The sequence below is a fragment of the Pteropus alecto genome, unplaced genomic scaffold (assembly GCF_000325575.1).
Source record: "Pteropus alecto unplaced genomic scaffold, ASM32557v1 scaffold864, whole genome shotgun sequence".
NCBI classification, from domain to species: Eukaryota; Metazoa; Chordata; class Mammalia; order Chiroptera; family Pteropodidae; genus Pteropus; species Pteropus alecto.
The window spans coordinates 109,662-125,149 of NW_006435017.1; the positions used below are offsets into that span (position 1 = coordinate 109,662).

General features: G+C 35.6%; 2 protein-coding genes across 2 annotated transcripts; both read left to right on the forward strand.

Moving 5' to 3' along the window:
- The first annotated feature begins 3,407 nt into the window (after nucleotides 1-3,407).
- On the forward strand, nucleotides 3,408-7,766 carry LOC112478991 (zinc finger protein OZF-like). The gene is made up of 2 exons (XM_025046030.1): nucleotides 3,408-4,451; nucleotides 7,563-7,766. The coding sequence occupies exons 1-2, from the start codon at nucleotides 3,408-3,410 to the stop codon at nucleotides 7,764-7,766; spliced, it is 1,248 nt and encodes a 415-aa protein (XP_024901798.1).
- Nucleotides 7,767-14,104: 6,338 nt separating this feature from the next.
- LOC102885737 (olfactory receptor 7G3-like) lies at nucleotides 14,105-15,064 on the forward strand. The gene has a single exon (XM_006910771.1). It carries the CDS (start codon nucleotides 14,126-14,128, stop codon nucleotides 15,062-15,064), a length of 939 nt encoding a protein of 312 aa, XP_006910833.1. The 5' UTR covers nucleotides 14,105-14,125.
- Nucleotides 15,065-15,488: the final 424 nt, after the last annotated feature.

Below are 15,488 nucleotides of genomic sequence, written 5' to 3' on the forward strand. Positions count from 1 at the left end.
CATTGGTTAATGAAATCCAGTAAGTTTCAGGGGTACAATTCAACAGTAAGGCATATATGTACATTGCACTGTGTGGTCACCGCCCATAGTTAGATTTCTTTCTGTTACCACATATTTGACCCCTTTTACTCCATCTGCCTCTTCTCTCTCCCCTCCCCGCCACCTTCTGTTTACCACTAGTCTAGTTCCATGTCCATGAGTCTCTGCTTGTTTGTCCTGTTCATTTATTCCAGGTGGGATTTTAATAAAGGCCACAATGAATCTGTAGATCAATCTGAGGGGTGTTGTCATTTTAGCAATATATAATTTTTCAATCTATGAACATAGGATGTCTTGCCATTTATTGAGGTCTTTAAATTCTGTCAACAATGTTTTATAGTTCTCAGTGTCTAAGTTATATGTCTTTTGTTAAATTCATTCCTAAGTATTTTCTTTTTGCTGCTATTGTCGATGAAATTGTTTTCTGGATTTTATTTTCACTATGTTCATTGCTAGTGTATAGAAATACAATTGATATTTTGTGTATGATCTTATATCTTGCAACCTTGTTGAACTTATTTATTAGTTCTAATAGGTTTTTCAACTGCTTCAAATTTTCTATTTATAAGCACATGACACCTGTGAATAGAGATAGTTTTTTTTTTTCTTTCAAAACTGAATGCCTTTTATTTATTTTTTCCTTGCCCAATTGCCCTGGTTAGAGCCCTCAGAGTAATGTTGACTAGAAGTGGCCAGAGTGGACATTCTTTTATTAACATTCTTTTATTAAACTAATCTTAGGGGACCAGTTTTTTGTCTTTGTCTATTAAGTATATCTATAATAGGTAATTTTAAAACCTCATTTACTTATCTGGGCCCCTTAAGGGACATTGGCTGCTTCTCCCTACCATATGATGTATATTTTCCTGTTTATTTGCATGTCTCATTTGTTGTTGTTGTTCTTGAAACCTGGGCATTTAGATAATTTACCAACTCTAGTACTGGATCCATCTGCCATCAAGATTTGTTTTCTTGTTGGTACTTATTTGTTTGTGAATACAGATAAATTCTGTATTCTCTGCAGTATGGCAGCCACGGTTTCCTGCTAGTTTTCTATTTTAAGTACTTATTTTTATTTTTAAGACTTGCTTCTTAGCGGTATATATTGGTCATTATAATTTAGTCTGCCAATCATTGGTTAAAAGATTTTTTTTTAATGCTTTCCCTATATCTCTTCCCTTTGCCAAAGGGATCTATGTGAGAAGTCACGCCCTTAAGCCTCAGGCAACTTATAAGATAGCTTTTACTTCCTGCTTGGACTGGATCTTGAAAGTTTACTAAGTGCGACTTGGGACTTACCATTTTCTACATATTTCTCGTATGTGCACAGCCTCACTCATGCATACAGTCTTTTAGAGCCCCACAAACTTGCTGGAGCTTTTAAATTTTTTCTGTTGTTGCCTAGTTTTTCTTTCAAATTCCCAGCTAGTCTCTTGTTTTCCCCTAGTGAAATCACAGCCTTAAGTATCTTACTGGCATGTTACTATTGTTTTGGTAACACCTTGGGGGTGGGGAAAGAGCTTTTTTTCTGAGTAAAATCAAACAGGCACAACACACTGAGAAGAGAGATTTTCTAGGAAGCTGCAAGTTTAGAGAAAAAAAATACTGTGTCCTAGGGATAGTCTTTTTTTTTTTACCATCACTCCTAAAAAGGTCAAACCCCTCTGCTGACTGCAAGGCTGCTGATTTTTGGCTTCTATGCTGTGGAGTTGGGGAGAAGGGCTAAGAATAATTTCAAGTTAAAATGTTCTCTTACCAAGGTTCAGAATTTCTTTTAGATAGACAATTTTCAATGTATTCTGTGGCTTTCGTTAATCTGTAGAGTTCTGAAGTACTTGATTCTAGTTATTATGCTCATTTGTTGTTTTAGTGGGAGGATGAGTTAACCAGGGTCCTCATTCTATCATTCTAGAAGTCAAGCTCTCAAGTGCTTTACTTTTGCTTTTGTTCATTAGAAATTTGTTATAATCATTTTTGCTGCTCCTAAAGTCACACTTGTGGATCTTCAGAACCTCAAAAAGCCAAGTTGTTGCAATTTGATGGTAGTTTTTCTGTACACTGCATGGTCCTCACATGTATTGTTTTCTATTATAGGGCATCAATTCAGCAAACCCGCTTTAATCGCCAAGATGGAGCGAGAAGATGAAATGGAGACAGTAGAGAGAAGTCACCAAGATACTTATTCAGGTGACTACCAGGCATATATGAATGTTTCATCTACCAGATTTGGTTGGAGTAAGGAGAAGTTACATTATGAAATGTCAATCAAGAAATTTAAAAAATATCCTTTTAGTTTAAGGAGAAAGCAGAAATTATTTGATGTAAGCTTCCTCGTGTAGTTTTAATTTTCCCCAGTCTTGCACTTTTTACCTATCATTTCATACTCTCTGTGCTCTGAAAGATATGTCTTGCTCTTTAATATTAACATTTGGAATAACTGTCTAATTCTTCCTATTTTGCATATATAATAATAACCCTTTCCTGTCAACATAATTTTCAATTATTATAGGACCATTTTTAGTAAATTACATAAAATACTAAACCAATTAAGTATCATTCTTTTGATTATGAATACATTTTTCTTTCACATTGTCTTCCTAAGTTTAGGGTCAAATTTTAAAAGAAATCCACATGGGCCTTACTTTTTTATCATCATCTTCCCATATTTCCTAATCTAGCATTTTGAGGTTATGTTTCCCGTTTGTTAAAGACAGGTTTTGTGAGCTTTACTGCTTTTATCAACATATTCTCACCATGTCTTTTCCAAAACTTACTTTCCCCCAATTTATTCAGATGGGATAATTCTCCTGAAAACCAAACATTTACGACATAAACAAGATTTTTTGAAGAAAGAAACACTTAATGGCAAGAAGAAGGTAAGATTCACATGCAATAATTTCTTAAACTGCACATTAGAAGCCAGAACTCCGTGTGATAGAAAAGGAGCACAAGAACTAGAGGGTAATTCGAGGCAATTAACTCACACTTGTCTCACCAAAACAAAGCAGGTTTTCTAAATATTATTAACTTGGAAAGAAACTCACAACCAAGCACCGAAAATGGTTACAGAAGATCCCCAAAGTAAATATTTTACTTTGTAAAATAATGTAAAACAAAGTAAATAATGGAGATTAGGTATTATATGTTTAAAATATAATCCACTCTAAAGCAATTACATGTTAAAACTACTGAAGAGACCCCAATGGAGCCATCTAGTATAGCATTCAGCTTACTCGATTAAGCTGATAAACTTAAGCAGTCAGAAATTATTTATTCACTAAGAAAATGTTAAACAAATTCTAATGCCAATAAAATGCTTGTTAGACATATTAGAATTTATGTGGGGAGAGATTCTCAGTATGTTGAATATGGTGTCTTGTGGTTATAACTCACATTTTAATCAACAGGAGCAAAGTCATGAAGATGAACTCATCGAAGGGCATGAAACTATTAAAGCCTTGAGCAAGAAATCTAGCATTACTCAGAATAAGAGAATTCATCCTAGAGAGAAACCTCATCAATGCCTTGACTCTGGAAAAGCCCTCAGAGATTGTTCACTTCTTAAGCCACATGAGAGAATACTTCCTGGGAGAAAATCTCGTGCATGTAAAAAAGATGAAAATGTCTTAATCAGGAGCTCTCACTTAGCTGTACACAAGAGACAACATACAAAAGACAAATCCTATGAATGCAGTGACTGTGGGAAAGTTTTAAGTTCAATCTTATACCTTAAGAAGCATGAAAAAACTCACATTAGAGAGAAATCTTTTGAATGTAGTCAGTGTGGCAAATTATTACAAAGCCGTTCATCCGTTAAGTTGCACATGAGAACCCACACTGGAGAAAAACCTTTTAAGTGTAATCAGTGCGGGAAAGCATACAGCTCAAGTTCTTACCTTACACGACACAAAAGAATTCATACTGGGGAGAAGCCCTATGAATGCGATGACTGTGGAAAAACCTTCAGAGATAGCTCACTTCTCACACAACATAAAGGAATTCATTTAAGAGAAAAACCCTACAAATGTAATCAATGCAGCCAATCATTCACTAGGAGATCTAGGCTTACCATGCACAAGATAATACATACTGGAGAGAAACCCTATGCATGTAATGACTGTGGGAAAACTTTTAGTATTTTTGCATACCTTACGAGACATAAGGGAATTCACACTAGAGAGAAATCCATTGAATGTAGCCACTGTGGAAAAGTACTAAGTAGTCAGTCATCCCTTAAGACACACCTGCGGATACATACTGGAGAGAAACCCTACAAGTGTGACCAATGTGGGAAAACTTTTCGAATGAGCTCTAATCTTATTGTGCACAAGAAAACTCATACTGGAGAGAAACCCTATAAGTGCAGTGACTGTGGGAAATCCTTTAGGGATCGCTCATGCCTTAAAGAACATGTGAGAATTCACACTGGAGAAAAACCCTTTACATGTAATGAATGTGGAAAAGCCTTCAGAGTAAAATCTTTCCTCATTTTGCACGAGAAAATACACACAAGAATGAAACAATATGAATGTAAGGAATGTGGGAAAGTCTTCAGTGGTTTCTTATCTCATAGGAGACATATGAAAAATCACACCAAAGAAAAGAAACCTTTTAAGTGTAGCGAGTGTGGAAAAGCCTTTCGGAGGCATGTATCTCTTACAATACACATAAGAACTCACACAGGAGAGAAACCCTATGAGTGTAATCAATGTGGGAAAACCTTTAGTGTGAGGTGTAATCTTACTGTGCACAAAAGAGTACATACTGGAGAAAAACCATATCAATGCAATGTCTGTGGGCATGCTTTCAGTAAACTCTTATACCTCCGGTGTCATGAGAGAACTCATAATGAATAAAATTTCTAATGACATTCATATGGAACAGCATTTATTGAACTCTCAGTCTTCAAGACATACAAGCAAATGCTAACTGAAGAGAAAAACTGGGTGTGAAAAGAATATGAGAAAGTCCTAAGATGAGCTCAGGAAGGACAGAAACCTTGGAGCAGCAGAAGGACAAAAACTCACTTGATCTTGATTTTCAGTATGAATACAGACCTTGAAAGTGGAGCCTCATCATTTTTTATTTCCTTAAAAAATAAAAGTACTAATAATGATAATCAAAAATGTGAGAAGGCCTCTGAATAACGTGTATGTGGGAGAAACATCAGTTATGCAATGGCCATGAGAAATCCTTTATTCATCAATCATCCCTTAGAAGATTTATAACAGTTCAACACTGAAGAGAATAACTTTTAGTATCTAAGACTTGTTACTTGAGAAAAATGAACACTTAATGTATTAAGTTACTATGTTTTCAATGTGTGTGTATGTGTGTGTGTTGTGGTGGTGGGAGGAAGGTTTCTTTTACTCCCAACTGACTGCAATTACTAACCAAAATAATCCATGGCATGTCAGTTTTTAAAATTGAATATAAGGTAAAAATATTATTTGGTATAGGAATGTGTGTTTAATAGATGTTTACCTATTAGATAAAGCTTTTAGAATATTACTCAGCTGTATAAAATGAAATTTTACCATTTGTGACAATGTAGATAAAACTAGAGGATATTTTGCTAAATAAGTTAGAAGACAGACATATACCATATGATTTCACTTATATGTGGAATCTGAGGAACAAAATGAACAAACAAAATGAAAACAGACTTATAGATGCAGAGAACAAGCTGGTGACTGCCAGATGGGAGTGGAGGTTAGGCAGCTGGGTGAAAAATGTGAAAAGATTAAGAATTATAAATTGGTAGTCATGAAATAGTCATGGGAACATAAAGTGCAGCATAGGGAATATAGGCAATAATTGTAACAACTATAGTGCCACGTGGGTACTAGACTAATGGTATCACTTTGTAAATTATAAATGTCTAACCGCTATGTTGTACACCTGAAACTAATACAAAATAATGTCAATTCTAATTGAAAAATAAAAATAAAAACTTTTAAATTGTGTTTATAAATCATATATATAAACTTCATGTCTCTTGATCTACTATTTCCTGACACATGGTCCATAATGAATCCTCCTACAAAAATTGTGGATGATTAATTCTTGAGATTCTGAACTTAATGACACATGTTGTTGTTTACATTTATCATGTACAGAACTGTACAACTCCATGAAGTTTTACAAGATAAAAAAAACAACTGTATTGACTACCACAAACACTGGTCAAAATAGATTATCAGTACCCAAGAATTATCCTTTAATTCTTTCTTTAAATCACTAATTGTCTTGATTCCTACTACCAGAATGTAATCTATGAAATCATATGCATTTTAACAGCTTATTGAGATAATTTACATACCATAAAGTTCACCCTTTTTGAAGAGTAAAATTCAATGTTTTTAAGTATATTTATACAGAGTTATATGCATCCTTGTACCTGATGTCATATATTATCATTTGTTCCCATTCTGCTCAACATATTTACAAGATCCATCTATGTTCCATTTAGTGGGAGTTACTGTCATTGCTGTATAATTTTCTTTGTATGCACAATTCATTCAACTGTTTTTGGACATTTGGATTATAGCTGGGGTAGTTTATAAATAGTTCTGTAATGAACATTCTTGTTCATGTTTTTTTGGTTCATAGTTCATATTTTTGTTGAGTATATTTAGCAGTGCAATTTATGGGTCACAGGGAATACATATGGTCACATTTATTTAGTATTAATTTTTCAAAGTAGTTTGGAAAACAATAGACATTTCTGCTAGCTAATATTTTCATCTTTTTCATTTTGGCTGTTTTAATGACTAATAGTCCCATACTTTAATTTAAACCTTTGACTTTGATTTTTTTCTTTTTAAAAACTTTTTATCAAACTACTTTACACTTACAGAAAAGCTGCAATAATAGTACTGAGTTCCTGTATAATTCTCAGATTTTCCCAATGTTAATGGAATCAATTAACTTTCCTTTATGGTTAGTGTGTGTGTGTGTGTGTGTGTGTGTGAGTGTGTGTGTGTGTGTGTGTGTGTGTGTGTGTGAGAGAGAGAGAGAGAGAGAGAGAGATCCCGTTAAGAGTGCTAGTTTTAGTGTCTATTTTTAAGATGACCTCTAAAAGCCTGCCCAAGTAACTAGTAAATTAGTTGTTTTGCTGCCCCTTTTCTATAGTAGTACTAATCTCATAAAGGGACTTTAAGAAAAGAGAAAATTTTCTTAAGAGTGACTTGGTGAAGATGATTCCATGATACATTTCTGAGTCTCTGTTCTTGTGGGGACAAAAAACTATTCCTGTCCTCTAATTCTTTGGTGATAATCTCTGACTCAGAGAAAGCTGAGAATTGGTCTGAGAAGCCCACCAGTTCCCTTAAGTTCAGATCCAAGAATTCAAAAATGAGATTCCTTGGAGATGAGAGGAAACATGTAGGAGGAGAATGACATATCAGTCATCTAGGAGTTCTCTTTTATGATCTGTGCTCTTTAAGGATTCGAACTGCCTTGGGTAAGAAATGATAGTACACATTTGGCTAATGAGGAGAATTGGGAATTGAGGCCCAAAGGCCTCCGATACTGCAAATAGGCTCAGTGGTGTTTTGACCACCTTACTCAATAGCTCTATTCAGGAAACAGCACACCCAACCGAGTCTCCAGAAATGATCCTTCTTAGGAGTCCAGTTGCCTTACTTGGTCTACCTGCCCTTCCTGGGGACAGATTCCCCATCCTTGCACCTCAATATCCAGAGGAAAGGCGAACTACTCGTTGATGGTTCCGAGGCAATCTGAAGTGACCCAGTAACTGCTGTGAGATATTGAACAGATTTTTTTTTTAACCAATCTATCTGGGGGATACCTAATAGGTAAGAGAAAATCCAGTAGGATTAATTTGTAAGTGAAATTTGAAACCAATTTTTGACCCTCTTTTTGATATACTTACTTTTCCTCTTTCATCCAAATTGCAGTCAGCTTTCATCATTTCTGGCTCCTACTCTGTCTTCTAAATCCCAGGGATTCTTTCCCCACCTGATCATGAATTAGCTCCTTCAAAAACCAGACAGATAATCCAATTCTCTGATTTTCTTCAATTTTTTTGGTCATGAGTGGGGCTGGGCCGTTGTGAGTTTGACTTCTCAATTTTCCCATATCTGGTTCCAGATCTCATCCTTAGAGAACTCAAATCTCATCCCTATCTCCTAACTGTGAGGACTCTGGGATTGGAGACAGATCCACTAGTCTATCTTTTCAGTATTTCTCTGAAAACTCCCAAAATAAAACTATGAAATATTTTAAAACATCAGAACAGCACAAGTGGGTGGTAAAATAAATAGCCATGCAACTACTTTTCAGAATGCTGAAAATTTTCCATATTATCTTCAGGCATCTTTTTGAAATAATAAAATATTGCACATTTTCACATAAATTCTTCTTTTTAAATTATTTTTTGCTGAGTTTCAGACATCCAAAATTACACAGAAAGACCTTTCTTTGCCTTCATACAGGAATAACTTTATATCATCATGAAAAAGTCTTTATTATTGTTTATTCTTCTCCTAAGAGGTTACCACTCTGTGGAATTCGGTGGGTATTTTCCATGCTTTCACACTATTATTACATGTGAATGTGTCTCCATAAATACTCTACTATGGAAAAAAATTATAACAAACCGAAATGTCCATTGATGGGAGAATGTATGTTAAAATTAATGAACCAGACCTGTTTTTATCAATCTTGATAAATACAGGAAACAGTGTTAAGCCAAAAACAAAGTTACTGAATTAATATGAAATATGATGCCATGTATAACAAATATGAACATGTAATATATATATAGCATAAATAGAATCTTTATGGATATCATTATTCATGTGAAACACTTCAGGGACATGATACATATGAAGTTCAGTGTTATAGTTACCTCTGGGGAGGAAAGGTCAACGTTGAGATTTTGTAGAAATATTCTGTAGCTTCAAAGAGATCTACATTGTCTTATTTCTAGTTTTTTAAAAACTGAAGTAAATGTGGCATATATTTAAATTTGTATTTGATCATGCTGGCTGGTGGGTTTAAGCCCTTTATTGTCACTCTGCACTTTATTGTCACTCTGCACTTGAAATCCCCAAAATATAACAAAACATTATGAATATAAATAAGTTAATTATTTTAAGGAAAATTAATAAATTTCAACATGCTATAGCTATCATATAAATTGCTTTTCTCTTTTATTTTTTTTAGCTTAATTTTATCTATAACTAATATAAATGTTCTGATTGTGAATGTTTAGAAAATTAATATGATGAGCATTTAAAACATTAAGTATGATAAAATAGTATTAAAATAGTATGAAATAGTATTTAAATAACATGCCATAACACAGCTATGCCATAACTTGTGTATCTATTCTCAAGCTGATGTTGATTTAGGATATTTCCTCCCGCTATTTTATTATACTAAGAGAGCTCCCCGTGGGAATGGAGCACATTCCTCCTTTCTCAGCCGTGAAACATTATTCTTGGGGTGTCCACCCTTTGACTGCCTTCCTCTTTCACCCTGTCGCACTCTCAAATTTTCTACTAGGCATCAGGACTTGTCCACAGCTAAAACCAAAAATGATAGGGAGAGTTATTTTATAGAAATGAGAAAATTAAATCTGCTCAGAAAGCTTCAGGGACCTTCCCATGTCACAATTGGGGGATTCATGATTGAACCAAGGAGTGTCCAGTTCAAGTCCTAACCCTTGATGATTCTTGTTTTTCTCCAAGAAAAGTAAACTGCTCCGGGCCTCAATTTGTGAGGCAAAGGGCTTGAATTAAGTGGGCTCACCACACCGGTGATTCATCTCTACACATGTGATTCTAAAATATATTTGGCTGAGACACTGTTACAGACATTCTTTTAAGTCATTAGTTCATAAGAACAGTGGACAGATGCTTTGACACTGCCAGCATGTGCCAATCTTTTATTGCTTTTGTTTTTGTTAAAAAACAAAATTCAACTGAGTAAATTTGAAGATCTAATTGGCTTTATTAAGCGATTTGAGAATTGAGCAGCATCCCATCTAGCAACTAGAAGTGCACTCAAAGGGATTGTACAGAAGGGAAGGTTTCATAAAAAGAAGCATGGGGCAAGAGAGCTATTAACAAAAGAAAATAAGGGATTATTTTTAGACAAGTGCATCTTTTGTGGGGAAAGGAATGGCAAGGGTTTTTATCATGCAGGTTGCCCCCTTTCTATGGGGCGGCAGGTGGAGAGGCCCATGTGACAGATACCACATTGGTGTTGACCAGAAAATTTCAGATTGATTGGTAAAGATTATGTGTCTGGGAGAAGTTGAAACAGCAATTAGGTATTAGATCTAGGTTTGGTATCATGGGCTTTAGCACAAGTGATGACATTTGGGGCTTGTGGTTTTCTCTTTAACACAGAGCTCCAGCACCAATTTCTCAGAAATCTGGATAAGCAAGAGGATCAGAGAGGCCTGGAGCTGGTCCTGGGTTGGTCCACATGGGGATTCTGCCCCTCACCAGGGGCTGAGGTCACCCAACCAGAAATAATAAGAGGGGTGTGTCTGGTCTAAGGCTTACTCTTAACACTGTCTTTCTTTTTAAAAAAATTGAGATGTAACCGACATATAACATTGTATTAGTTTTAGGTATACAACATAATGATTTTTTTTTATGGTGACAGTGGTTAACAAAATCCAGTAAGTTTCAGGTGTACAATTTAACAATAAGGCATATATATATTGCATTGTGTGTTCACCTCCCATTGTTAGATTTCTTTCTGTCACCATATATTTGACCACTTTTACCCCATCTACCTCCCCCCTGCCCTCCCACCCCTTACCCTTTGGTAACCACTAGTCTATTGTTCATGTCTGTGAGTCTCTGTTTGTTTGTCCTGTTCATTTGTTGCTTTTAGTTTTATATCCCACATATAAGTGATATCATGTGGTTTTCAACTTTTTCTGTCTGGCTTATTTCACTTAGCATGATTATCTCAAGGTTCATCCATATTGTCACAAATGGCAGTATTTCATCTCTTCTGATGGCTAATATTCCATGGTATATACATACCACAGCTTCTTTATCTAATCATCTATCATAGGACACTTCGATTGCTTCCATGTCCTGGCCACCATGAATAATGCTGCTATGAACATCGGTGTGCAAATATCTTTTCGGATATTCAGATAGTTTTCATTTGATATATGTATATATTGTGAAATGGTTACCTGAATAAGTAGTTAACATCTATATCACATACGATTACAATTTTTTCCTTGTGATGAGAACTTTTAAGATAACATTTTCTTTTTTTTATATTACCTATGATACAAATGAAAGACATGGGTTAAGATAAAAATAGAAAGAAGGACCTATGCTTCTAGATACAGAGATTAATTTTCATCTCTAAGCACTAAGAAAGGGAAAATAACAGGAGAGAAAGACCCTGATGAGATATCTATGAAGGAGGTAAAGAAAAGGGCAAATAGAATCTAGACTATTAAACTGCACAGAGATAAACTCATGGTTCTCACTAACATCTGAATATTTTTTGCAATTATTTCCTCTCCTTTCTTGCCTTTTTTCCTTCTTCTTTCTCTTCTTTTCCTTTCTCCTTCCTTCCTTCCTTCCTTCCTTCCTTCCTTCCTTCCTTCCTTCCTTCCTTCTTTCCTTCCTTCCTTCCTACTTTCCTTCCCCTCCCCATATTTATATGTTCAAAGACCATCATGCAGAAAAGATCATGTGTGTTTATTCTAGAAATTACCAGTGAGAGAGAGGCAAAAAAAAAAGCATTCAAAATTGAGTGTCTTGTTTTCTCTCAAGTGTAAAAATAGGTAACAAAGTACTGAAGTTTTCTATGTGCATATACTATGTCAAACACTGCATTTATTATTGTAAGTTGCATCCTTACCCTGAAAGTATAATTATTCAGGTGTGGCTATTTTCAGGTGTATTTGCAGTTATTTCCTCTATCTCTTCTCCAACCTTTCTGCGGATCTGTTAAGTGGTCTGGACATTAGGGTTAACTAATTAAGAGATATTTTCTCTCTAGGACTCGGAGGGTGTCACACTGAATTATTATTTTATTTTTTGTGCTTAGGACCCCCTACACATTATTCTCTCTCCTAATATTCTATTATAGAAAAAAATGCTTCACCCTAGCTTCAGAGAAGGACATTTTAGTCTTCAAATAATGAAAAGAGAAATATATTACTCAGCACATTTCTTTCTCTCTTTCCTTAAGGGAAAGTATAAAAGCACTTGTCACTTGTGGATACATTATATCCATTCATGACTAAAAAGGCCATATGTTCCAAATGATACAATTATAAGACTGTGGAGCCCCTATCAGCTTGGGTTCCCAAATGACTGTAGAGCAGAACCTCTGTGCCCAACATTTGTTAAAATCGGTTACATATGCAATATGACTAACCCAAGACAGATCCATAGAGCCTCCATTGATCAGGCCGCATTTTCTAACTTGACCTCAGGTCTTGCAGACGTGCCGTTTTGGTGGTATCAGTCAATACAGAGTAACCATGTGGGATCAAGGGATAATGGGAGACTGAAGACCAAAGAATAAGTAAAGGATTTTATTTGTTAGGATGTCAGTTCAAGTTTTTGAAAAAGAAATATGGAACCAGAGTGATTCCATAGGAGGCTGAATTATGAAATTGTTCAAGGAAGTACCACATCATGGTTATGTATGCCAGTTCTGGAGTCTGACTTCCTTAAGTCAGTTCTCAACTCTGCCACCTATTAGCTGTATCTTTGATACACCTATTAACTGTATCTAAGCATCCTCCTGCCCAGTTTCCTCAAATATAAATGAATGCATTGTACCTAACCTTTAGGTTTTATGAAAGAATTAAGTAAGCTGTTTTTAAATACCTATCTTCTGACTCTGCCCACTACAATGGGCTAAAAACAATGACCGATTCAGTAGCATTGAGAACTCCTTAGTGACCAGATTGTGGTCTCTAGATACCATTTATCACTTTAAAGAACTAGGGCTCCCTACAGAAATGGCTGGTTCCAGGTCTAAAACTAGAAATGCATAAGATGGGCATATGACATTTTTCATGCCAAATTTAATGGAGATATGAGAATGATAAGTTCATTTCAGAAGGACTTACGAGGCAAGTTGAAGAGGCTTTTACTGGCCAATGATTGGACAATTTGAGAATCAAAATGAATAATAATTGCAATGAATTAAAACATATCAAATCCATTTAAAATCCAGGAGTTCATGATGATACAATGTTCATCTCTAGATAATGCTCAAAACCAATTTATTATTTTTAAAAGTGATAAATACTGGAATCAAGATGTATTTTGCCTTTCTTAGAGAAATTCTGTCTCAAGGTGACCACCTATTTGACCAGAGAAAATTCCTCTTTGTGGAAGTATTTCAGCCAATAAATGAACAAAGAATTAGGATGTCAGCATTTTGTAACTCTTGATGAATTAATGGATCCAGGAAATAATTATTTCAAGAAACAAGACAAACAATATGTGCTTCTTCATGAAAATACTTAAGGATGTTTGCCAAAAAAAAAAAAAAGAGAGAGAGAGAGAGAAAAGAAATTGAACCTAAATGTAATCAAGCTTCTAGACTAGAGGTAAGCAGACTTTTTCAGTAAAGAGCCAGATAGTAAATATTTTAGGTTTTGTGGGCTATAGGGCCTCTGTCACAAGTACTCAACTTGGATGTTGTAGTACGCGAGCCACCATGGACAATACATAAACAAATGACTGTATTCCAGTAAATCTTTATTTATAAAACTGTATTTTAGAATACAGCCTCAATAATGTTATTCTAGAATTATTATTTGCTTGTAGGCATCTTTAGGGAGAAAACAATGCTTCATTCCTATATTCTTCTAAGTACCCCGACTCAACAAAGAATAGATGGAAAATAAAGACTTTGGAACAGAAGCTGGTGGGGGGAAGTTTTGTAGGAATATAAAGCAAGGAAAGGAGAAGAAAGAAGAGAAGGGAGAGAAGAAACCAGGAAAATAGATTTGTAACTAATCTGGTCTTAAAATATAGACAAATTTAAGAAAATTTCTCTTAAATTTTGTTTTGTCACCTCCATCTTTTCTATTAGGACCATCAACAACATGAAATCAGGAAACCTCTCCAATATTGCAGAATTCCTCCTTCTGGGACTGTCAGATGATCCAGAACTGCAGCCCCTCCTGTTCTGCCTGTTCCTGTCCATGTACCTGGTCACCGTGCTTGGTAACCTGCTCATCATTCTGGCCATTATTTATGACTCCCATCTCCACACTCCCATGTATTTCTTCCTCTCTCACCTGTCTTTTGTTGACATCTGTTTCACCACCACCACGATCCCAAAGATACTAGTGAACATCCAGACACAGAGAAGACACATCAGTTACGCAGGCTGCCTCGCCCAAATCTGCTTTGTCCTGACTTTTGCTGGATTGGAAAATGGAATTCTGGTAATGATGGCTTATGATCGATTTGTAGCCATCTGTCACCCACTGAGGTACAATGTCATCATGACTCCCAAACTCTGTGGGCTGCTGGTTCTGCTGTCTTTCCTTATTAGTGTTCTAAATGCTCTCCTCCACACTTTGATGGTACTGCGGCTGTCCTTCTGCACAGACCTGAAAATGCCCCATTTTTTCTGTGAATTAGCTCATATTCTAAAGCTTGCCTGTTCTGATATCTTCATCAATAACATCTTTGTATATTTAGTGACCAGCCTGTTGGATGTTGTTCCTCTCTCTGGGATAATTTTTTCTTATACCCAAATTGTCTCTTCCATCTTGAAAATTCCATCAGCTGGTGGAAAATATAAGACTTTTTCCATCTGTGGATCACACTTAATAGTTGTTTTCTTGTTCTATGGGACAGGTTTTGGGGTATACCTTAGTTCTGCAGTTACTCACTCTTCTAGGAAAAGTGCAATCGTATCAGTGATATATACGGTGGTCACTCCTATGATGAATCCCTTTATCTACAGTCTGAGGAACAAGGACATGATGGGAGCTTTGAGTAAGATCATCTCTAGAATATCATCTTTCCACTGACGTGTCAGCTGCTTCAGGCTTGTACCGCAGGAACATGACACAGATAAATAGTGAGAGATCTAGAAAGCCTAACTAACTTCTTTGAGTACCCAAGAGCAGAAATCATCTGGTTGAGGGTGAGACTTTTGGAATTGGACCAGATAAGTTTGAATCCTACCTCTGCTAAACCATAGCTCTGTGATCTTTGACAATTTATTTTAACTTTTTAAGCTCAGTTTCCTCATCTATAAAATTGGCATAATTGTATTAGTTTACATGTTAGGAAGATTTGAGATGCTTTGGTTTTATCAGTGAGGATCCATGCCTTCAGCCATAATAAGATAAAAGTTTCAACCCCAATAGGATCAAGTGATAAAAACAATTATCATCTTTCCTAACAAAAGCTTCAGAGATGGGGCAGGTCCAGGCACAGAACCATTTCACT

Excerpts from the sequence above, each read along its gene's own strand:
- LOC112478991 (XM_025046030.1), top strand. The coding sequence starts at position 3,408 with ATGGTGTCTTGTGGTTATAACTCACATTTTAATCAACAGGAGCAAAGT. Across the intron at positions 4,452-7,562 it reads GCTCATGCCTTAAAGAACAT|GCCTCCGATACTGCAAATAG; the intron begins GTGAGAATTCAC and ends TGAGGCCCAAAG.
- LOC102885737 (XM_006910771.1), top strand. The coding sequence starts at position 14,126 with ATGAAATCAGGAAACCTCTCCAATATTGCAGAATTCCTCCTTCTGGGA.